We start from the raw sequence: 25,676 nt of genomic DNA on the forward strand, positions 1-25,676 counted from the left end.
TCTTGTTCTCCACCCTTCTGAAATGTCCACCATCTGTGGGCAGGTTTCGCTTTCTGTGAGTTGGTACCTCTTTAGTGAAATTTCTTTCCCTCACAACCTATCCTGATGGTTTCGGTTAAGACCTATTGCCTTTTTGGTCAACCTACACTAATTTTACCATTTTCACAGTGGTTTTCTGGAATCCATCAGTTAATACAATGTGTTATGTTATCCGGTTTTTAATGATTCAGTATAATCTAAAACCTCCCTGAATCAACATGTGCAATACCTACTTTGATCTTATTGTTTCCTATATATGTTTTCTCTTGAAATAGATTGAAAACCTCTTTTGGTAGGGACACCGTGACAATTCATTGTTTTATACTTTTGATGTTGTAACTTCACTTATTTTGGGCATTCAAGATGAATGACCCATGTATTAGATTCTGTTTTATGGGCAGTATTTCAGTTTATTTAAAGAAATTCTTGATAGGAATTTCAAGTTTGGGTCACTGTAGACAATTTTTAAAAGGTGATGTTGCTCATAATAAACTTTAAGTATTTTTCAGTAGTGGGTGTTTTTCTTTTTTCTTTTCCCCCTGTAGACTTGATCTATACCTAAAGTCATTACCTAAACTACTTTTGTTTTTTGCTTTACTTTTACAGGCATATACTAGTGTCTCTAAGGCTTCACTTAGTCTTTCAGATCACAGAGAACTTGGAAAGATGATGAATACAATAATTTTTCACACAAAAATGGTAGATTCCCTGGTGGAAATGTTGGTGGAAACATCAGATCTCTCCATATTTTGGTATGTTGTAATTTTCTTTAAATCAGAATTTGAAATTTTTATTATCCAAAGGTATATTTCTTGATTATTTTATGTTAGTGTGGTGCTTAATACAGTTCAGTAATAGACTCTTAAGAATAAATGGAATAGTGGACAACTTGCCAATAAAATGAAGTTTACCAAGTTGGGATTTTATATCTATTTTTCTCTATAAGAGCAACTCTTACTGATGTGAATTTATTTTTTTACACTTTCTTTGAGGAGGTGAAAACAGTCACTTCAGATTGTGTCATTAGACTAAAGGAAAAAAGTTTTGGGTCAGGGTTAAATAGAGCAAACATTGGAAATTAAATAGCACATAATTTCACTCTGCAGTATTAAGTTAGACATTAATATTATGATGATGTGGTGACTATTCCCTCCATTGTGCTCCACTCTCCTTTGCTTCTATCATATAGCTCTTTTGTTATACTTAGTACTTTACAACTCTTTTTCTCCCCCACATAATATGGTTCTTTTTAAAATTTATTTATTTATTTTTGGCTGCATTGGGTCTTTGTTGCTGTGCGTGGGCTTTCTCTAGTTGGGGCAAGCAGGGACTACTCTTCATTATGGTGCGTGGACTTTCTATTTCGGTGGCTTCTCTTGTTGCGGAGCATGTGCTCTAGGTGCGCAGGCTTCAGTAGTTGTGACACACGGGCTCAGTAGTTGTGGTGCATGGGCTTAGTTGCTCCGCAGCATGTGGGATCCTCCCAGACCAGGGCTCGAGCCTGTCTCCCCAGCATTGGCAGGCGGATTCTTAACCACTGCACCACCAGGGAAGCCCCATAATATGGTTCTTGAAGAAGGTCATGTTTTTGTTTCCTTAATGTCTCATATAGTAGGTACTTAATAAATATCTAAATGAATAAGTGAGCTTGATTGTAATAAAATTAATAGACAGTGGTGTCAGGACTCAAACTTAAGTATTCTTACACCAGAGCTGTACAATAACAACTCTCTTTCTGCTTCCTAACCTTTTTTCCTTTAGGGAAGCTGATGGGAATAGTCTAGTAGATCCCTTTAATTCTAAAATGCTGAGATAGTCTCAGTGGATAGTGATAGTAGTTTCTTTGTATTGAATAGAGATCATTATGAAAAGTGTCTCGTTGCTTTTATTTTGGGGGGAAAAAACCAATCTACACTGATCTTTGCAGTTTGTAGTATGGCTTTAATTAGCAGTGTTACAGAAGAAATCCAAATCACCAGGTGGGGAAGACATAGGGATCTCTTAATGCAACTCATGAAACACAGTTATCCCATAACAAGTTTGTAAGAACTTTAAGGATTATTTGGAACCCTATCCTATTGTCTGACCCAAAGGCTACCTTGGAAAGAAAATGGAACATTTGACGTTTAGGTGTTTTTGAGCTACAGAAAGGTTCCTATTGCAAAAGAAGGATACAGCAATCAGAAATTCCTCTTCTCTTTCTTGGAAATGAAGGCACTTTGAATAATGTTTAAAATTTGCAAATTTTCAGTCATTTAATTAATTTTTATCCATATTTTCTCTTAACCACATTCTTACTTTGTCATATCCAAGATAAAGACATGTTTACGACTTCTGTTTGTCTTCATTATTCCAAGATGTACTATATTTTATCACCTCACATTCTTTTAGATTTAATATCTCTTAAATCTGGAAGTAATTTAAAATTGATGGTGTGTCATTGTTTAATTGACAATGTTTTTCTTTCTTAGTGGTACATAAAATAATGGTGTTTCTTACAATTGATAGTGACTTAGCTTTGATAAAATTTGATGATGTAAGATTTGAATGTCATATATTCATATGCCATAGATATGGTTTAACTTCTCTTTAATTTTTTAATTTAAAAATGTGTTGTTATATAAATAATATTTTTATTACTCTGAAATGATTATTTGTGTGTAAGAGATAACTCTTTGGAAAAATAACTTTTCTTTTTCTAAGAGAATAAATGCTACAGTTGGTAATTTTTACTCACTTGAATCAAATTAAATTAATTATAAGGTACTGTTTCATAAAATTTTAACTATAAAAATTGTGATTCTAATTTTTGTTTCCTTATAGTTTTTATAGTCGTGCTTTTGAGAAGATGTTTCAACAATGTTTGGAGTTACCCTCTCAGTCAAGATACTCAATTGCATTCCCACTACTCTGCACTCATTTTATGAGTTGCACACATGAACTGTGTCCAGAAGAGGTAATTTCAGAGTAGTATTGTGATTTATATGGTATGCAGAAAAAACTACTCCAAACATAAAGCTGACCGAATGTTCACAAAGACTCACAAAGTCCTAATTATCTAATCTAGCTGCCCACTTAATGCATCTCTATGCAGAATCAGAAGAATGCTTGAATAGTTATATGATATAGACATAATATATATTTGAATAATCAGATAAATATACATACATGTTTATAAGAACATATAAAGTCACATGGAATTACCTTTATTAAAATAGTGAGTCAGGTATTAATATTTATGGTAAAGTTATATAGTGATTGATTTTTGAATGCTTAGTTTTTCCTCTGAAACGCTCATTGAAAAGACTTGAAAATTGGAGAGATTACTGACTAAACATAAACATTTCAAAGAGGAATTTCACTGACTCGTCAATATAATAGATACAGTAAGCAAAATCCAGATTTGCTGGTATTTGTAATATATTCACATACAGGTACACACAGTTACTGAGTAATTGAACTACTCAAGTTTTACAGATACCAAGTATCTATCAAAAATGTACTCATTATTTCTTCTAATCTTTCAAGAAGAAATATCACTTTGTGAGTATGGTAAGAATATATATTAAAATTAAATAGTATTTTAAAAAATAATTTAACTTAGTGTTGAATCCCTTTACTTAGAGCTGCAGAACTTGTCAAAAAGAAACTTACAAATAACAGCATTATTATTATCTTTAAGCATTAGGTAGTATCTGTTGTAAATTGTTTTTCAGCATTCCATTGGAAGCAGACTCAAGACAGAAATTAGCCTGCAGGAAGTTTATTAAGGAGTGCTTTTAGGATTAATACCTGTGAGGATATAATACCACCAATTTTAATAGATTTGTAGATTTTTTACAATTAAAAGATTTTTTTCCCCCAATCATGACACCTAAGATATATTGTCAGTTTTTCCTCACCATCATCCTTCCCATTAATTACCCATCAGGTCCTCTTCATTTTATTTGTATGGTATATTGTAGTTCAGCTTTTCAATGTTTTTCATCTGTACTGCTAAATAATTTTTCTTCCTTCAATATCTGCCTTAAAGACTAACACAGTGCCACCAGAGTGCCTCTTTCCTTCTTAAAGAATCATCAGTGGTTCTCCATTGCATATGAAGAAAGTAAAAATTTCTTAGGCATTTAAAATCCTCAACAATTTGATCTCTACCCCCATTCTTTTTTTTTCTTTTGTTTTATGTCTTTAAGAAAAAAAATATATATATAAACATAAAAATGTCATTTTAAGTATTTTAAAATGTATAGTTCAGTGACATTAATTACCTTTACAGTGTTGTGCAACCTCACCACTGTTCATTTCTAAAACTTTCATCACCCCAACCAGAGACTCTGTATACCCTTAAGCAATAACTCCCCATCCTTCAGCATTCCATTGGAATGGTATAATCCAGTCTACTTTTTGTCTCTATGAATTTGCCTCTTCTAGAGAGTTCATATAAGAGGAATCATACAATGTTTGTCCCTTTGTGTCTGGCCTGTTTGATTTAACATACTGTTTCAAGGCTCATCTGTGTTATAGATATATCAGAATTTTCATTTTATGAATGATAATAATCCATTGTATATATATATCACATTTTGTTTATCCACTATATACTCACAGTCTTCTACTTTCCACTCCCTACTGTAACTATCCCACTTTAGGTAAACTGTACTCATTTACTAGTCTACTTTTTGGCATCTTAGAGGTTTTTTCCTCATACATAAAATTCATTTCACTACACCTCTACCTGTCGTACTCTTACTTTTTCTTCAGTGATCAGCTTAAATCCACCTCCTCCAAAAAGATTTTCAGCATTCCTCCAGTTAAAATTTGTCCCTCCTTAACCATGTTTTCATAGCACTTTCATCATTATTTTATCTATTGTCATCTAACCCGTATCATTTATTTTAACGTTTCTACCTCATTTTGTTGGTAAAGTTATGGTTCCTTAATGGGGTAAGACTCAATTCTTATACCAAATAATTACAACAGGTAATTAATAGTGTGTTTATATTTATGTAGAACCATAAAATTTATACAGCAATTCTCATCTTTTGTTGCATTTGATTATTACAACAAAGTAACAGCATAGTCAGAACTACTGATAATTTCTGGTGGACTGATGTTTTTTTTCTCCCTATATTCATATAGCTAGTAAGTGGTACTATTCTGTTTTTCATTTAGCTAACTTGTTAAAGCCTGTTATATTCCAGCTGTGCCTTCTTAAACCTGTGATTGAAAGGATGCAAAGACACAGTCTTTACCCTAGACAAATCCGTGATCTGATGATCTGTGTTGTGGTAGAAATATACATGGGGCACTCTGGGAACGTTGAGGGAATTCACATAAGGGTGAGGATAGAGTAAGTTAGTGTGCACAGTTAATAGTTCTCAGTGCAGTCTTGCTTTGTAATTTTAGTTTTAGCCATTCATCTCATTTAGATCAGAAAGGTTATAGAAAAGGCCTCTAGAACAACTTCTTAATGCTGAGGCTTTAGTTTAAGCTGTAGTACTTACAGTGAATTTGAAGAAAGATGGTACCTTTTGAACTAGATTTGAAATTCACACCCTCCTGGGTCAGCAGGATTCCCAGATAATGGTAGCCAGTACTAATGAGAAACTAATTATCGTGTTGCTATAACTGTACCATCCAGTAGAGTAGTTCACTCATCTTTTCCAGTTTCCAGTTTCATTGTTTAAAAATCTTCCATTTGCTAATGTCTCCTAAATCTGTATCTGCAGCCCACACCTTTCCCTTCGAGTTAGATTTTCTCTGTATCCTGCTGCAACTTAGGTATTTTTAGCCATCTGAAGTGTAACATGTCCAGAATAGAATTATTGATTTTCCACATCCACCCCAACTTGAAGCCTTTCTGTTTGGGGCTCTGCCTTTATATATGTATATTCAAACTCCTGCCTCTTCTCACCCTTGAACAAGCCACATCATCTTTTGCCTGGTTGATTGTTATTGTCTCCTAAGTGGTCTCTTTGCTTCTGCCATTATCCTCTGTTCTCAGCAGAGAGCCAGAGTTAAGAAATCTTAGTTGTTTTCCTTCGAGTCTTAGCATTTTTGAGCCATTGAAGAGAAGTAGTGAAATCAGATCTGTATTTTAAATGTTAGTCTAGTAAGTTTGAAGCAATGCTAGTTCAGATTTCTTTTTTTCAGGAAGAAGGGATAGCAAGGGATATGTTTTATCTTTCAGGAGTCAGAATTTGGTTAAATAAAATGCAAATGTTTATAATTTGAAATTTTTCCTTAAATAAAGTGAACCATTATTTAATTGTATCTGGTCTGTAGATCCCTTTAGGTTTTGCTTCCTATTCAAGTTTTAAAGGGCATTTAAAATACATTACAAAGTAGCATGGTACATCTAGGAACAGTTATTTTACATGTTTAAGTATTTTTATATTCTTTTATATTATCTTACATTTATTTCAGCATAGAAATAATGTTTGTAATGTCTGCATATGTTTGTTATATAATTATGGAAGATCAGGGAAGGAAAACTTATAAAAATCTGTCTCCAGAAACTAACACAACATTTTAAATCAACTATACTCCAATAAAATTTTTTTAAAAGCTGTCTCTTTGTAAGTATTGCAAATGTATAGTGCAAAGTTGTACAGCATTATGTACTCAACGTTCCAGTTACCATTGATGAGAAAAATCCATTAAACTATTGCAACACCCACCAAAACTAAAATGATACAGAATTCTGTAGCTAGAGATAGATTGATTTGAATGAGTGTATGTATCTACATATACATATGTAATCTCCCAAACATTAGATATAATGTTCTTTTTTCCCCTGTTGTGTTCGGAAAATGCATTCATAGTCAGCTTTTGTTTTCTATTCTGGGATGGGGAGTTTGATTTTAGAGAGTTGAATGCCTTGTGCATTTATTTGTTTTACTGAGTTGATATCTAATGATTTTATTTAAATATTTTAACATTTCTTTTCTGTTTATACACTACAGAATTCTGTGTTTTCAAGATTTTTGTATATAATCAGGTGAGATCAGAAAATATAACTCTAAATCTGATCTTTCGTATTGTGTTTGATATTTTAGTATTTAAGAACTGGATCTAGAACATTGGAATTTGAAAATTAATAGTTTTTCATGTTAAGGAAGACACTGATCCTTTCAGATTCCTTGCAATAATAATTGTATAATCACCAGGTACTTATTTTATGTCAGTTGTGTGCAAGTACAGTACGGTAGGTTAGTTGTTAAAAGAGATAAAAGAAATCTATAACATCTCCCATCCTCACTCCTTATTGTAGAATAGACTTGAACCTTATTTTCCATGTTTATTTAAAAAGTGTTTTAATTCAAACTACTTTCTTATAATTTTTATTATTGTTGTTGTTACTATTTTGCTTTAACAGAGACATCATATTGGAGATCGCAGTCTTTCCTTATGTAATATGTTCCTCGATGAAATGGCCAAACAAGCTAGAAATCTCATCACTGATATTTGCACGGAACAGTGTACTCTTAGTGACCAGGTGATAATTTAAATGTTCCCTTACAGATAGGAAAATTGTGTAGGAAGGCAAGAAAATGATCTCTTAGCTAGTTCTTTTCCATTTTTTTAATTTTATTCTCACACTATCAGTAAATCTCATTACCTCATGTTGTGAAACTCCATTATTAGGTTTTTAAAAAATTCCCTCTGTGCTTAGGATTACAGTTTAAAATTAAGCTTCTAGCTTGGCATTCAAGTCCCTTCCTAAGGTAGCTCAAACCGCTCTACCCTGTACTTTATACTCCACTACCTAGTCATTCTAACTAGATTCTGAACACATCATGTCCTATCATAGTCTTGGTCTTCATAGGCCATTTTCCTTTCAGTAAAATGTTCTTTCTTACTCCTCATTTGCCTGGTATTTTTTAACTTGTCCTTTAACTGTAGCTTTGATATAACTACCTCTATGAAGTGTTTCTTCACACAAGATTTACCTGTTTCTGTTTTTCACCAAGCTGAGTGGGCTCTCCAAGCTGGTTAGGTAAACTCTACATCTCACCTATTAACCTCTCTTCTTAGTGCTAGCATGATATTTGCCACATAGTCTGGATTTAGCTGAGGTTTGTTTCAGTAGTTAATGTTTTCAAAGTAATTGGTTTGTATGATTTCATTTATTTTTAAATTTAGTTGCTGCCCAAGCATTGTGCCAAAACCATCAGTCAAGCAGTGAATAAGAAGTCAAAAAAACAGACTGGTAAGAAAGGGGAACCTGAAAGGGAAAAACCAGGAGTTGAGAGCATGAGGAAAAACAGGCTGGTAGTGACCAAGTAAGCCATCCACTATTATTGTATCTTTTTGTTACAGATAGAGGAGTTTTTTTTCATTTTTTGTATGGCATTAGTACTGAGGAAATGCTGGTAATTGTAAATTCTTCATTTCCCAGTTGTTAATTTTTTTGACCTTTGTGAACTTGATTAGCCAGTAAGTGCTTATTTCATCTCAAAATACATATTTTGGATTTTTGAAGAAAATACATGTAATAGATGTCATTTGTCTTTATATGTTGAATATTGAAGGCCAATAATCTGTCTAAAAATTTGGGGGGTATACTATAAGCAGTCTATAATTTTCAGTTTATTTAAAGTCAGATGTCTGACACTATTTTGGCATCTTGTCATATATTAGAAAATACTTGATGTCCTTTTTTTTAATGGGTATATTAGACTAGATAGCATTCAGTGCTGTTTGTTTGTTTGTAGGGGAGGTATAGATGAGCAATAATAGGTGAATATTTTTTGTTTAAAGTAAATTTCCTACTTCCTTGCTTCCTATGTTGAGCAAGCTATTGGCCATTTTGTAGACAGCTTTCTTCCTCCAGAACAGAAGGTACAGCAGGAGTTGGAAATAATTCTTTATGAGTGCAGAATAGGTTCTTTCTTGTATATTATAGTCAATATAGTCATCATCTGAATGAAGAAACAAATGAATGACGCTATCTTTAGAAAATTGCTCTCAAAGGTTAGTGATACCCTTAGAGATTTTGAACTTGTCAGTTCAGATCTTAAGAGAGAAAAAATTGATTTTGCAGTTATTATTCCCAAATAAAGTCTGATACGTTTATAAAATTAATTTTGTATTGCTGTGATGAAATGCTAAAAATTTTTTTTTAATTTACTGTTTAATAATATTTTTTCAGCCTTGATAAATTGCACACTGCACTTTCTGAGTTGTGTTTCTCTATAAATTATGTACCAAACATGGTGGTTTGGGAACATACCTTTACCCCACGAGAATATTTGACTTCTCATCTGGAAATCCGCTTTACTAAGTAAGAAAGAGTATAAACTGTTTTTGTTTGTTGGTTTAGTTAATGAGTTTGTTATATTTGTTCTTCATATCTATGCAATGTTTACTTTTATGAGGGAGAGCATTAGTAGAAATGGTATATAAATGATATATAAATTAGTAGAAACGGTAGTATAAAAAATAATGAACTGGGAAGTATAAAGAATAGTGAACTGGGAATTACTTAAATTATCCAGATTCTTATCCCATATTTATTAACTAGTTGTAACACTGGACAAGCCAGTTAATCTCTGTGAGTCTTAACTTCCTTGTAAGAAAAAGGGAGAAGATTAGAGCAAATCAGTGTACTTCAGCGGGCAGTTGGCAACCCAGTAGGATCATGAAATCAGTTTAGAAGGTTGTAGTCAATATTTAAAGGAAGAAAGAAGAGGGAGGGAAGTAAAGAAGGAAGAAGAAATAGGAAAAAAATCAGTGCATTGCTGCATGTAGTAAGTAGAAATACTGCTTCATGAAACTGTTCATGTATGTGTGTACTGTGTTGTGATGCTAGATACATATCTTATAGTGGATCACAGTCAAATGTGTGAAAACCTCAGGACTAGATGAACCCTTAAGTCTCGTGAATTCCAACGTATGCTGTTATGCCAGTAGAATTCTAAACTCTTGAGGCGCTCAATTCTAATTTTATGTTATATATGTGTTTCTTGAAATGCTATTTTATGTAACAAGTCAGAAATCTTTTAATTTTGTAAATATTGCTTCAGCCTTTTTCTAAAATTACACACTGACTTATTAAAGAAAATATTGATACAACATGTTTTTCTTGAAGGCCTTAAGGCAATTTATGAAACGAAATTTTGCCAAAGGTTTTTCAAAAACTTTGGCAAAAGGTTGTAATCACTGACAAGTGTTTGTGCCATATGCATAACATTGTGTTTGTTAAGTACTATGAGTAGTAATGAAATGGTATAAAGCTTAGAGCTTCGACAATTATAGAACAAAGTAGCATATTTAAATGGGCAGTAAATTGAGTGTTAAGTCATCAGCTGAGAAGAGTCTGGTGTTGAGCAAAGACTATCTTTTGCTCTTATTTAGTAAGGTAGGCATCCTGAAAGTGAAACCCAGACTGCTCCAGTATTTAGACCAAAGGGACATTAACGCCTTCTGGTATTTATTGCTCTCAACTGGGTGGGGTAGGGAGTGGTGGGTGGAAGGTAGGGTTCAGTTTACAACTCCCTTGTTTTCCTTCTGTAAACAGTCTGGTCCGTTAATCCATGGAGAAGCAGATGTTCTTTTTACCAAACATCTACTTAGTGATCAGGATCAAGGCAAGGCTATATAAACTTGTTTACCTGGGAAAGATTTTTATGCCAGGACAAATAGCTTGTGAGTATTAGTTTGTTGATTTTTGCTGATCACTTGAGCACAGTCTTAGGACTTAGGAGCTGTGTACAAGGATAGCAGTTTTTGTCTTGAGTTGTTCTTCTGGGACTGATACTAGTGATGGGGTTTGTCTGGTGTCTTTATGGATTCATCCTTACAAATACAAGTCTAAGATCTTTGTAAATCTAATGCTCAGGGAGTTTTAAAGAAGGTGGCTAATGTGGGAAAAGATAGTTTAGGAAAGTATTTTCAACATTTGTTTCCTTTTAGGCTTATACAGTTTCTTGGGATGTAAACCAAACAGATCTGTGTTTTATGTGGTGTGAGTGATTATTGTACAATAAAGCTTTTGTTGTTGCCATGCTTTGATTGTCATGCATTTTGTTGAGAGGTAGCCCTAAGTCAGGCAGGTGTGGGGTCAAATCCTAGACCCACCACTTCCAAACAAAGTGACCTTGAGCAGTTTACTTGAATTCTGCACCTTAGTTGTTTTTTTTTCCCCCTCTATGCAATGGTGGTGGTAACTGCATAGTAGGGTTATTAAATATGGAGATTGTAGGTAATATATATAAAGCCTAAAAAAGTACTGTGCCACATAACAGTGCCAAAGGAATTCAGGCTATGGACTAAATAGTCCACTGTACTTGCTGGAGACAGCATATCATGTTAAAGGAATTTTTTAAACCTCTTTATTCTTAAATAATTTTTATTACTGATGCCCTTAGTATTTTTTTTAATCACTTGCATTCCCATTTCGTTATACCTTTTAGGTGTATATTCTTTTTTAAAGTTGTTTCTTTGGAAGATAAACATAGTAGTAATTTCATGAACTTGTAACAAAGTGTATTTAAAATTTCATTGCTTATTTAATATTAGAGATCAGTAGATTGAATGGCCTGTTTATATAGATACAACAATTAGAACTTTTAAATTCTTTTTTTACCCCCCGCCCCAGGTCTATTGTTGGAATGACTATGTATAATCAAGCCACACAGGAAATTGCAAAACCATCAGAGCTTCTGACAAGTGTAAGAGCATACATGACTGTACTCCAGTCAATAGAAAACTATGTGCAAATTGATATTACAAGAGTATTTAATAATGTGCTTCTTCAACAAACACAACATTTAGACAGTCATGGAGAGCCAACCATTACAAGTCTGTACACAAATTGGTAAGGAACATATTTAGAAATTTGAAGTGATATAAAGTTTCTTTGTAATGAATGCCTTCTGAAAGTTATTTTTTTAATGGATAATTGCTCATTCATGTTATTAGTCAACTTTAAAATTATATGCAGTAATGTATACCATAATAAATTTTGAATTAATTTCTCCATTTGTAAATTTACTTTTCGCCTTAGGTATCTGGAAACTTTGTTAAGACAAGTCAGCAATGGTCATATAGCTTATTTCCCTGCAATGAAAGCATTTGTGAATTTACCTACGGAAAATGAATTAACATTTAACGCAGAGGAATATTCTGACATATCAGGTGAATAATACTCTGACGTTCTTTAGAGAATGAAGAAAGCTTGATTCTTTTGGTTTTGATTCTGTTATGACTATTTTTATTCAATTATATGGATAATCATACATTGTATCTTAGACTTAGCCTTGCATTTGTGTTCTTATTTATTCTACTGACTTTTCTTAGGGTTTTCCATTAATAATTAGCTTCTTAAAATATTTGCTCTGTCAAAGTATAAAATTAATTCCATTTCCTTTCAGAAATGAGGTCGTTATCAGAACTGCTAGGCCCATATGGTATGAAGTTCCTAAGTGAAAGCCTTATGTGGCATATTTCATCACAAGTTGCTGAACTTAAGGTAATATAGTCTTTATTGATTTTAGCTTTAAAACAATTCAAGAATATGAGCAGCAAGCCTAGAAGCCTCAGGGAACAAATTTCTCATCTTTAATTTAATTTCTTGTGTTCCTTTCAGTATGAAATAATAGAAGAATTATGGTCCAGTAATTTAGCTTTTGCTAACTATTTTTTATTTCAGACTGAATACGCAGATTCTTCTAGAACTGTTTGTATTTTTAGTGCTTCTTTGCCATTTAATGTGGTGGGTTGAGTACTATGATGCGATAAACTGAAAACTAGTCTATTCATATCTATGAGAATTCAAGGTATCTGATGTCCTTAACAGTGCTGCAAGGCCCCTAGAGGATCTGGCCTTCCACTTCTTCTCACCTTTTACACTCCTCCATCCTGGCTGGTCTACTTACTATTGTGTCATCTCAAAATACTCTTCACTAAGATACTGTCTCAGCTTGTCTTCTCATAACATTCATGTATTTTCAATTATCAGAATATCCCTCCTTGAACACACTTTTAAAAATTGCAGCCATTACTTTTTATTCTTTTTATCCAGCTTTATTTGTATTTTACTTGTGACCTTTCATGTCATGCATCTTATGTCACTCACTAGAATAAAAACTCAATTATAAACTCTCTTAAAACCTTGGTGCTAGGGCTTCCCTGGTGGTACAGTGGTTGAGAATCTACCTGACAATGCAGGGGACACGGGTTCGAGCCCTGGTCTGGGAAGATCCCACATGCCACGGAGCAACTAGGCCCTTGAGCCACAACTACTGAGCCTGCGCGTCTGGAGCCTGTGCTCCGCAACAAGAGAGGCTGTGATAGTGAGAGGCCCGTGCACCACGACGAAGAGTGGCCCCTGCTTGCCGCAATTTAGAGAAAGCCCTTGCACAGAAACGAAGACCCAACACAGCCAAAAATTAATTAATTAGTTAATTAATTAATTTAAAAAAAAAAAACCTTGGTGCTAAATTAATGTCCAGCACATAGTAGTGCTTGGTAAATAAATATCTGTTGGATTCAAAAATAAAAATAGGTAGCTTTCCTTACTCTTTACTTTGTTCTAGGACTTTAAGCTCTTTATTTATTTTTTATTAACTCCTTTAAATTCTTTAAACTGCTATTGTCCCTATTTTACAAATTAGAAAAGTAAGACCAAGAAAGATTAAGTAACTTGTCCAGGCTCACATGCTAATAAGTGGTGAAACTTTTAATTTGAATCTATATAGTCTATCTGCCTCCAGAGTTTATACTAGTACCCTACTACACTGTCTTGAGAAATGCAAGAGATCTTAGCAGTCAGCTAACCCACCCTTATCTGATGCCAGCATATACATTTTTCTGGGTGGATGATTTGGTCTTCTTGAAAATGAGGCAGTCTTATCAATTACTGCATATCTCTAGTTATGTTAATATCTAAATAGTAATTTTTGATTGGTCCTCATTCTTACATCAAGAGGTAGAGACTGCCTCTAACAAGATGACCCTTCACATATTTAGAAACTTTTGTTGGTATTACCTTTCTTTGGTATACCTTTTGTTGGTATTCACCTTTCCCTAGGTGCAGTATATTCATATTTAGTCTCAATCTCTTCTGTTACAAATTCTATCTTATTGGTGTCACTTTTAGAGGCTGGTGCCCTGAGCTGAGAATAAACTTCAGCTAGAGATCTGAGTAGTGAGGGTGCACCTACTTACCCTGAACACCATACTTACTGATACAGTTTAAGATAGCATCAGCACTTTACATAGCTATACCATCCTGTTTTCAACTTGGAATCAGGTACCTTTTTTTCCCTTCCCCCTTCCTCCTTCTCCTTTCCTCCTTTCCCCTGTCCCCCTCCCCTTTTGTTTTCATATACAGACTCGAACCCGGCTTTCTACATCTTGTATTTTGTGTGATTTCGTTTTTTAGACCTTTATTTTTGTTCCTTTAATAATTTATCTTGTTGGATATTGTTCATTATTTCTGGATATATTTTTAGTTCAGATTTTGTCATAGTCTTTTAGTAATCCTTTTATAAACTTAACTGTCTAGCTATGTCCTTAAGTATCAAATGTTATCAAATACATTCCTATTCTTTAAAAGAAATGGAAGGAGCTTATGTTTTAACATTTCTCTTTTGTATCTTGGAATGACCATATTTTCTTTCTCAGATATTAAAATTTAAAGTTGATGTCATAATAGTATAGTGTTGACTTCTTTTATAATACTATGAGTTTTCTGACTCACGAGTGTTATATCTTGGCTGGATTCTTTTTCAAATATTTGGTAATATTAAACCTGAGTTAAAAAGCTAGACAAAAGAAACTTTTTGTGTAAGAGCTTAGATTTATTATCTTTGGAGATACATGAGTGTGAATTAGCATGGGGTTTCTCATTAAATGTAGTGTACCCCAAAACCAAGATGGTTTAGGATACTAAAACATTTTTTTCTCTAAAACTTTTGGTTTTAGTAATCTATGTGATTTTCCTTAACTTTTCTTTTTACCTTCATAAAAACTTGCCTATTTTATTAATGATTTAATGTTAGTTGTAAGACTTTTAGAAAATCACATGATTATGTTTTGGTATTTAGGGGTTTTTTATTTTTATTTTTTTGCTTCTCAAACACTAAATCCTGATTTAGTTGAGTATTTTTCAGACGTCTTCTTCATGTGGTCAACCGTAAATATGAAAGCTTTACATTTCTAGCATTGTGCCCATTATCGTTTAGATTTCTGCAAAACAAAGCTAGTCCTGAGGATTTAGTTTTCTGGAATTGCACAGTGCTTTACAGTGGTTTTCTTAGAGATCCTTCTTAATAATCCCAAATTGTAATTCAGATTTCTCTGAATTTATTATTTTTATTTATTTATTTATTTATTTATTTTGGCTGCATTGGATCTTTGTTGCTACACGTGGGCTTTCCCTAGTTGTGGCGAGCGGGGGCTACTCTTTATTGCAGTGCGCAGGCTACTCTTTGTTGCAGTGCACAGGCTTCTCATTGTGCTGGCTTCTCTTATTGTGGAGTATGGGCTCTAGGCACACGGGCTTCAGTAGTTGTGGCTCGCGGGCTTAGTTGTTCCGTGGCATGTGGGATCTTTCCCAACCAGGGATCGAACCCATGTCCCCTGCATTGGCAGGTGGATTCTTAACCATTGAGCCACCAGGGAAGTCCCTCTGAATTTAACTACTTGTATATTATTAAGAACTGGATGTGTTATTTATGACTTTGTATTCTCAGCCTCTGTGTACTGAGGCATACTTCAATGTGTATTCTTATAATTTATTCCATAAGAAATCTTATGATCATAATATAATGGTGTTTCATATAGACAAGTTCAGTGTGTTTTATACTGTTCAGTGTGTTTTATATCTCATTGAGATAAATCTCCAAAAGTACTTGTCTATCAGTGCTGATTCTAATTGCTTTGCATTTTTCAGTGTCGTATAAAATTACTTTCCTTAGAATAATCAAATTTATGAAATTACAGAAGTAAAATAACATACAGATTGCTGCGTCCAATACTGGTAGGCTAGGTTATTTAGATCAACTTTTCCCTTAAGGACAACTTTTTTGAAATGTATATATACACGTATATATATGTATATAAAGAAAAAAAGTTCTAAAAAAGAGCTAAAAGGGCAGTGAGGTGTTTATTTCTAGGCTAAAATCAAGGAAAGCACTGGAAGCCACTGTGCTGATGTGAGGACATTCTCTGATCCAGAAGTAACATTTGTTAAGATTCAGCTGAGTCTTGGTGGTCTTGTGGAGCAAGGGGCTCCGTAATCAAAACCCAAAGACTGCCCAGAGTGGGAGTGGAAAGGAATTCTGCTTAAATTCCCTTTCACCCTCTTTACATAGATAACCCAAAGAGTTATATCTTCAGGGTAACAGTGAACTGGAAATGATTCACACACACACACACACACACACACACACCCCACCAGGATTTTCAGCCCTGTTTGTGTTACTCTTTTTGTCTTGAATCTCAAGTCTTGAACGTGGATTTAAAGTGGTCCTAGATTAGTAGTGCCCCAAGGTGCTTGGCAGACGCTAATAAAAATCCTCTCTGGAGAAAGGTATCTTCATCCTAGGATTCAAATGATTCCTGCAAATAATTTTTCACATGCAGTCGCCTCCAGCTGAAGAGTGGAAGTCTGTTGGAGATTAAGGGAGGGAGGAGGGAGGAGGTCTAATACATCTGGCTGGCTATCATGATTCTTAGGTCGTTCTCCCTTTCTCTCTGGCCACCTTCTGTTCCTGATGTTCCTGAATGTAGAGTCCTCCTTCTCAGCATCACTTCTTAAGATGGTGAGGAGAAGTTGGGTGTGTAACGACCCCTCCCCCTTACAGACGTGTAATAACCTTCTTGTTATCAAGCCCAAGTCTTCCTTTCTATGTCACTGCCTACAATTTCTGAGTCCTGCCTAGGCCCTGAGGCTTCCATGAGCGTGCCTTCTGCATAGTATCTCCCCTACAGGAACTTAACTGCTCAAATTTCTCTTCTCCACTTATTCTTTGCTCCAGTTTTCATCTTCTAGAATTTTGTTGGCGTCTCTCATTCTTCTTTTATCTCCTTTGTTACCAAAGTTTTATGCCTTTTTATTTTTTTCCTATCACTTCAGTGTATTTCTGGAAGAAGCAGAGTTTAGACATACATATAGAGTTCTCTACATTTAGCCAGCACTTCCATGTAGTCTACATACTTGTTTGAACATTTCTATACAACAAATTTCTGAAAGTGGATCATTTTTTTCTGATATTGTCAAATATCCCTCAGAAAAGATTGTAACTCACACTCTCCATATTAGAGCATGATGATGCCCAAATAGCATTTTAATCTTTATGAAATTAGTGAATACAGTGTTTTGAGGGGAATTATAATATTTTTAAGATAGTTCTGTGACAGCTTTTAATTTTCTGTATTTTTATTTTTTATATTTAATCTAAACTGACATAAACTAAATATTATGTGGCTGCATCTTCTTTTTATCTTAAAGATTACCTTAATTGGTTGTTTCAGTTCCTGTTTTAGCTGAGGACTTTTTTATTTCAGAGTAAATTTGTGGGCCAATTAAAAAAAAGGAAAGCTTCTTTATACTTAATGGTTTTGAGTAAATTGTGTGTCAGACATAGTCAACACTATGCACGTGTACTAATGATAAAACATGTTTATTACTTTCTGGAGAAGAAAACAACCAGTGTCTCCATTCCTACTAAAATTCTTGGGGTGTTTCATTTGGAGTTGTGCCCATCAAGTCAACTTCTTCGAGTCTTGCCAGTTCTTTCAGTTCTTCTAGTTCTTCAGAATCCTAGAAGGATGAAGAAATTTAAATATGAATTGTGCCAAGAATTTAACACTTTCTGACAGAAAACCAACATTTTTTTTAGTAGTCTTGATTCGTTTCACTTGACTAGTCTCAGTTTGTTCCAAACCATTTAGTTATAATTCCTAGTTACAGCTTTTGGGCCATTTGTCAGAGATATTAATCAGTGACTTTAAATGTATAGAAAGCTCTGTTTCAGGGTGCAATAGAGGGAGAAAAGAAATTTATATAAACTACTTTTAAGAGGAGACATCATTAACTTTTTTTTAAGAGTAATGTGCAAACAAATAATTCGGGGTAATCGTTCTTAAAGCATGGTCCCCAGATAGCAGTGGCAGCCTTGCCTTAGATCTTAATAAAAATGCACAAGTTTTGGTTCTGCCTAAGACCTGCTAAATCAGAACCTGTGGAGCTAGAACCCAACAAGTCCTCCAGATCATTCTGATGCACATTGAAGATTAACAACCATTTCTTTGGGGATTAAGAGCATGGATTTTAAAATCAGGCATACCTGAATTTAAATTCCAAATTCCACTGTTTAATATCTATAACTTTGGGCAAGTTATCTAACTTCTCTGAGCCTTAGTTTTCTCAGTTGTGAAGTTGGACTGTCACCTCCCTCATTTGGATCAGGGTAAATGGAATTGTTTGTAAATTGCCTCGTAGAGGAGCTTAAAAATGATTACAGAATCTTACTATTAAATATATACAATAATTTATTGATTCTAAAACAATTATCCTATATTAGCATTTCTGAAATTATACATGTCTTATAGTCATATGATTAGAAAACATTGTGTCAGTTTAATTGGTAGAGTTTTTTTCTTTTTTTTTGAATTTATTTAATTTATTTATTTTTGGCTACATTGGATCTTCGTTGCTGTGAGCGGGCTTTCTCTAGTTGCGGCGAGTGGGGGCTACTCTTCATCGCGGTGCGCGGACTTCTCATTGCAGTAGCTTCTCTTGTTGCGGAGCACAGGCTCTACGTACGTGGGCTTCAATAGTTGCAGCACGCGAGCTTCAGTAGTTGCGACACGCGGGCTCAGTAGTTGTGGCTCGCGGGCTCTAGAGTGCAGGCTCAGTAGTTGTGTTGCACTGGCTTAGTTGCTCCGCGGCATGTGGGATCTTCCCGGACCATGTCCCCTGCATTGGCAGGCAGATTCTTAACCGCTGCGCCACCAGGGAAGCCCGAGTTTTTTTCTTAATGGCACATTAGATAATGGTGCATTTAATATTCATTGCTGTCTTTGATTCACTGATACATGATATTATGTTCAAGGTGCGTGAGCACAGTCAAGGTTGGGCGTATATTTGAGTGTATACTGATTGATGGGACAAGTATTGAATAGGCCTCAGAGAGAGCAGGTAGTCTAATTAGACACTGTAGAGGTTAAATTTAGCAAATAAATGTTGCTGGAGCTGAACATCTGAATGAGAGCATAAACAGAAATGATCTCAAGTGGAACATAAGCAAAATTCATACTAGTATAGAAAAAATTACTTTTATAGATTTTCCATGGAGTTTTTCATGCTCCCCTTAAATCAGTTGTCATCAGCCTTTGGCTTGTAACACAACCACTGTGGCACTTCAACAATATGCTTGCTACGTACATCTCCACACCCAGACCTGCTGAATTGAGATATCCAGGCTTTCCAAATACATATACCCACTATCTCTGCCAGAATAAAATTAATTATATTTGTTTGAGTTATAACTTTTAAATGAAATTACTTTTCCAGTACTCTTTTTAAGAAAAGCATTGTTTAATGAGTTATACTTTTCTTAATTAGCTATCCTTCACTCTCTTCCCTCTCTTCTCTTCCCTTTTCTTAGTGGTCCCTGAAAGAGGAGGTAGATAGTTGACATTTCCATTTTGTGCTAGGAAACATTGCTCTGTTCTCTGTGAAGTGGTACCATACCCCTACAAGTTTTTCTCCCTCTGATTATATATATATATCCAATGATGAACTCTAGGCTATCTTTAGCCAGCTTTAACTTTAGCAAGTTCTTTTTGTTTTAGTTGGAATTTATTGCTCTCTATATCCACTTCAGTGTCTGCTTTTTATTATTGGTGCTGTTCTGTGTCTAAGCAGAAGATAATGATTTATACTACTACTTATCTTTATTGCTTTTTCCTGAACTCCTCCCTTCTTGAATATGCAAACTGAAGGAAAACATTAATTTTATGTAAATAATTTTAAAATTCTTTTATGAAAACAATAACAAAAACATAGCATAGAGCATCTAGATTTCATGTATTATTTTTCCTACTTGCTAGATTGTAATTTCCAAGCATGTTCTTTATCTCATCAACATAAGGAGGTCTATGCCTGACCTAGGATCTTCCTTTTCTTTTCTTTAGAAACTTGTGGTGGAAAATGTTGATGTGCTAACACAAATGAGGACCAGCTTTGACAAACCCGACCAGATGGCTGCACTCTTTAAAAGATTATCGTGTGAGTAACTCATGATACTTTTTATAAGCATTAAGAACACCTTGACAGTATTTAGATTTTGCTCAAATTTTATAAATACAAATATAAGTAGTAAGTTATGAAAAGTACTCTTCAGTAATGGGGACAACTAGGGAATTTTTGCAGTCAAAGGAACTTTTAAGTGAATGGCTTACCTGTTTCATATTTGTTTTTCTTTACATACTCTTAGTACCATGTGTCAAATATTTGATATTATTATCAATTAGTTCATGAACCCATTAAATTAAATACAATAAATCTATATTAATTTAGACTGAAGGAGATTTAACTTTAGAGTCCGTAATTTTCTGAAAGTCAACTTTATCAAGGTATTGCTTATGTAAGGAAAATGCACACATTTAAGTGAACGGTGTGATGGATTTTGACAAATGTTGTGTACATCCACATAACCATTACCACAGTCAAGATGTAGAGCAGTCCAGTCACCTCAGAAAGCTTCTCATGACTCTTTGTAGTCAGTTTCACACCACTAGACAGTGACTGATCTGCTTTCTATCACTGTAGATTAAATTTGCCTGTTGTAAAACTTCATATAAACAGAATCACACAGTATATACTCTTTCGTATATATTGTTGAGATTCACCCCTCTGTGTTAAGTGAATCAGTACTTTGTTCCTTTTATTGCTAACTAGTATTCATTGCATGCAAACCTGAGCCTACAACTTAAAAAAATGTCTTCTTGATACTGATTCTTCGTGGGAGATATGTGAAATAGCAGTGAATCTTAAGTGTTTATTAAAGTATGTTTAGCCAAGTACCTATTTTAGATGTACTTGAATTAATTTCATTTGATTTTTGTCCTTGAACTCAAAGTTATAATTAAAAATTATTTTAAAGTCATACTTCTTACTGATTCATTCAAAAGCCTTTACAACATTAAAAATTTAGTGAAATCCTAAATAAAATATTCTCCGTATTTGAGAAAACCAGAGAGTTTATTTTCCCAAATAAAAAATAACCCTGAAGTAAATTAAAGATGCATATATTTTATATACTTCTCCTTTGATGTTTTTCTTTTAAATGTTTTGCAGCTATATCAAATTTTATAAAACTATAAAATGATTTAGAGAATCACTTTATTAGGCTATCTTATCCTGCTTTTAAAAATACAAACTTTGGGACTTCCCTGGTGGCACAGTGGTTAAGAATCCGCCTGCCAATGCAGAGGACACGAGTTTGAGCCCTTGTCCGGGAAGATTCCACATGACGTGGAGCAAGTCTTTGTGCCACAACTACTGAGCCTGCACTCTAGATCCCATGACCCACAACTACTGAGCCCTTGTGCCACAACTACTGAAGCCTGCGTGCCTAGAGCCCGTGCGCCGCAACTAGAGAAAGCCCACACGCAGCAACAATTACCCAACGCAGCCAAAAAATAAATGAATAAAAAAATACAAAATTATTTATTAAAAGTTAATGTAAAACTATACTACAGGGGCTTCCCTGGTGGCACAGTGGTTGAGAGTCCACCTGCCGATGCAGGGAGCACGGGTTTGTGCCCTGGTCTGGGAGGATCCCACATGCCGCGGAGTGGCTGGGCCCATGAGCCATGGCCACTGAGCCTGCACGTCCAGAGCCTGTGCTCCGCAACAGGAGAGGCCACAACAGTGAAAGGCCCGCGTAACACACACACACACACAAACAAAAAACAAAAAACTATACTACAGGTTGCCTTTTTTTGTTGTTGTTGTTGTTTTGTTTTTTTGTTTTTTTGGTACGTGGGCCTCTCACTGCTGTGGCCTCTCCCATTGCGGAGCACAGGCTCCGGACGCGCAGGCTCAGCGGCCATGGCTCACGGGCCCAGCTGCTCCGCAGCATGTGGGATCTTCCCGGACCGGGGCACGAACCCGTGTCCCCTGCATCGGCAAGCGGACTCTCAACCACTGCGCTACCAGGGAAGCCCTACAGGTTGCCTTTTAGAACAGATCAGTAGTTGCCAGAACTGTAAAGGGAAAGCAGCAAAGGAATTTTTTGGGGTAATGAAATTGGTCACCACTGTGGTGATGGTAGTAACACAGATCTACACATGTTAAATTTTTCCTAGAGCTGTACACTGAAAGGGGGAAAAGTCAAGTTTACTGTATGGAACTTTAAAAAATGAAATGAAAAAAGGAAAGATTGACTTGGTAGCATAGGGAGAAGGAGTGTGAATAAATACTTAGTAAGGGGACTTCCCTGGTGGCGCTTCGGAATCCACCTGCCAGTACAGGGAACCCAGGTTCGATCCCTGGTCCAGGAAGATCCCACATGCTGCAGAGCAACTAAGCCCGTGCACCACAACTACTGAGCCTGCACGCTACAAGTACTGAAGCCCATGTGCTGCAACTGCCAAGCCCACGTGCTGCAACTGCTGAAGCCTGTGTGCCTAGAGCCCATGCTCTGCAACAAGAGAAGCCACCGCAATGAGAAGCCTGTGCACCGCAACTAGAAAAAGCCCATGCGTGGCAACGAAGACCCAACACAGCCAAAAATAAAAAATTTTTTAAAAAATCTTAGTAGGATATTATTTTTTAAATCCCTATCTGATCTCTTTTGTTCATTGTTTTTTTTAACGTCTTTATTGGAGTATAATTGCTTTACAATAGTGTGTTAGTTTCTGCTTTATAACAAAGTAAATCAGCTATACATACATACACATATATCCCCATATCTCCTCCCTCTTGTGTCTCCTTCCCACCCTCCCTATCCCACCCCTCTAGGTGGTCGCAAAGCACCGAGGTGATCTCCCTGTGCTGTGTGGCTGCTTCCCGCTAGCTATCTGTTTTACATTTGGTAGTGTATATATGTCTATGCCACTCTCTCAGTTCTTTCCAGCTTACCCTTCCCCCTCCCCATGTCCTCGAGTCCATTCTCTACGTCTGCGTCTTTATTCCTGTCCTGCCCCTAGGTTCTTCAGAACCATTTTCTTTCTTTTTTTTTAGATTCCATATATATGTGTTAGCTTATGGCATTTGTTTTTCTCTTTCTGACTTACTTCACTCTGTTTGACAGACTCTAGGTCCATCCACCTCACTACAAATAACGCAGTTTTGTTTCTTTTTATGGCTGAGTAATATTCCATTGTGTATATGTGCCATATCTTCTTTATCCATTCTTCTGTCAGTGGACTCTTAGGTTGCTTACATGTCCTGGCTCTTGTAAATAGAGCTGCAGTGAACGTTGTGGTACATGACTCTTTTTGAATTATGGTTTTCTCCAGGTATATGCCCAGTAGTGGGATCGCTGGGTGTATGGTAGTTCTATTTTTAGTTTTCTAAGGAACCTCCATACTGTTCTCCGTAGTGACTGTATCAATTTACATTCCCACCAGCAGGGCAAGAGGGTTCCCTTTTCTCCACACCCTCTCCAGCATTTATTGTTTGTAGACTTTTTGATGATGGCCATTCTGACCAGTGTGAGGTGATACCTCATTGTAGTTTTGATTTGCATTTCTCTAATGATTAGTGATGTTGAGCATCCTTTCATGTGTTTGCTGGCAATCTTTTGTTCATTGTTATACTATATACTTATATTTTCTAGTATGTTTTACTTTATTATTATTATTTTTCACATTTCTTTAATTTTTAAATACTCATTTGATCACCCAGCTGGCCTTAACCCTACTTAATTTCATGCTAATAAACAACGTTTTGACTGTGTCATCTGATTAGAAGCAGCTAATCCACTGCAGTGTTCAATGCATGTTTACTGTTACTTTAACTCTTCTGTTCGTGGATTTGAAACAAAATCTTTTTTGTGATTTGGAAAAAGAAAAGATCTGCTTGAGAGTGACTTATTTAGGGGAATAGAGAAAGCTACGCGTTGAGTTGAACTGTTTTCCAGAATACTCTCTTTTGTCTCTGATCTCTTCTTTACCTTTGTGCTGCCTTTATCCATATACAGAAATTGATTTACTTTTGTAGCAGTTTGATTTTCATAGTTAACAAACACATTCTTTTAAATACCCTAAAAAAGAGAAAGCAATATAATTTAATAAAAGTAGCTCTGGGGAATTCCCTGGAGATCCAATAATAGTTAGGTACTTTCACTGCCATGGCCCGGATTCAATCCCTGGTTGGGGAACTAAGATCTTGCAAGCCACGTGGTGTGGCCAAAAAAAAAAAAGTAGCTCTGAATTGGGAGACAACCTGAAATTAACTTAGTTTTTTGGAATTTCTGACTATGTGACTTGAGCACATTTATTTTATTTATTAAAACAATAAGTTAAACAAGATTTCTTAATGTGAAGTTTCTCAGAACTTTTAATGTGTTGTTATTGTGCATATTCAAGAGGAGGTTATAGATATAGTCTTTGCAAACTTCATTAAATTCTGGGTAACATCGAAGTATATGATTATATCACACTACTTATTTTCTTATTGTTTACCTTATTCTCTGCATTCTTTTTTCTGGGTTTGCTGTCTTGTTTTTTGGACTGGAATGCCCTTTTGTTCTCACTCCTTTATGCCGATAAATTGGATGACATATTCTCAGAGAAATATTTTCTTTTACCCTCATTTCTTCTCTCCTTATCTGGATAGTAACAACTTTCTAGTCTCATTTCTTGAATAACCATTTTATTGAACATCTTCTAGTCTTGTGGGTCTTAAGCACTCTGCTGAGTGCTATAGATAGATAAAAAGATTAATAAGACTTTGCTCCTGTGGAATTTATAACATATTTGTGCCTTACATGATTTTGTTAACACTTTTAATTCTCATCACATTTTGGCTTCTATTATGCCTTTCCATGTGTATTAATAAAAGATGCTTATGGTAAAGGTTTAAACAAACCACACAGGAGATAGAAAGTCAAAACAAAATTCTCTCCAGTCCTACTTCTCAAAGGTTTAACTACGGTTAACAGTTTTCTAAACATCTGTCGAGAAATTTATTATGTATATACAAATATGTGTGTGTGTGTATATATGTATATGCATATATACCTTCTCTCATATAAATAGGATCATATTTTCTTAGTTTTCTTGACAGTCCATTTAGACTGTTATTAAGGTCTAGATTATTATTTTGTTTATATTTGTTTCTTATATAGTACAATGACTTGTGTATGGGGAGTAATTCAGTAAATTTTGGTTTTTTAAAATACGAAGGTATTGATCATTCTAATTCTAATCTCTCTTGATTTTATTTAACCAAGTTTTGATATTGAATATAATAGCAATAAATTTCAGAATAATGTTCTCTAACCAAAATGTAAGTGATCAAATCCATTCATAGTCTTCAGAAACCTGGTCTTACTGCTTATGACCTCAATAGTCATTTTTTGTTTCTGGACTCTCTAGATCTCAACTACTTAATTTAGCATCTCCAAGTTCCAGGGCCAGTTGATATTTTCTCTATTTTTTTTGGCTGT

General features: G+C 35.0%; 1 protein-coding gene across 1 annotated transcript in view; it reads left to right on the forward strand.

The window, feature by feature from the left end:
• The window catches only part of NCKAP1 (NCK associated protein 1), a 95,487-nt gene that overhangs the window by 60,568 nt on the left and 9,243 nt on the right, over positions 1-25,676 (forward strand). Inside the window, exons 17-25 of the mRNA XM_007455262.1 lie at positions 646-791; positions 2,863-2,995; positions 7,418-7,537; positions 8,185-8,324; positions 9,194-9,325; positions 11,642-11,860; positions 12,050-12,180; positions 12,417-12,514; positions 20,191-20,284. Coding sequence (XP_007455324.1) covers positions 646-791; positions 2,863-2,995; positions 7,418-7,537; positions 8,185-8,324; positions 9,194-9,325; positions 11,642-11,860; positions 12,050-12,180; positions 12,417-12,514; positions 20,191-20,284 — 1,213 coding nt within the window. The remainder of the gene's footprint in view (positions 1-645; positions 792-2,862; positions 2,996-7,417; positions 7,538-8,184; positions 8,325-9,193; positions 9,326-11,641; positions 11,861-12,049; positions 12,181-12,416; positions 12,515-20,190; positions 20,285-25,676) is intronic.

The sequence above is a fragment of the Lipotes vexillifer genome, unplaced genomic scaffold (genome assembly GCF_000442215.2).
Source record: "Lipotes vexillifer unplaced genomic scaffold, Lipotes_vexillifer_v1.1 scaffold1584, whole genome shotgun sequence".
NCBI lineage: Eukaryota > Metazoa > Chordata > Mammalia > Artiodactyla > Lipotidae > Lipotes > Lipotes vexillifer.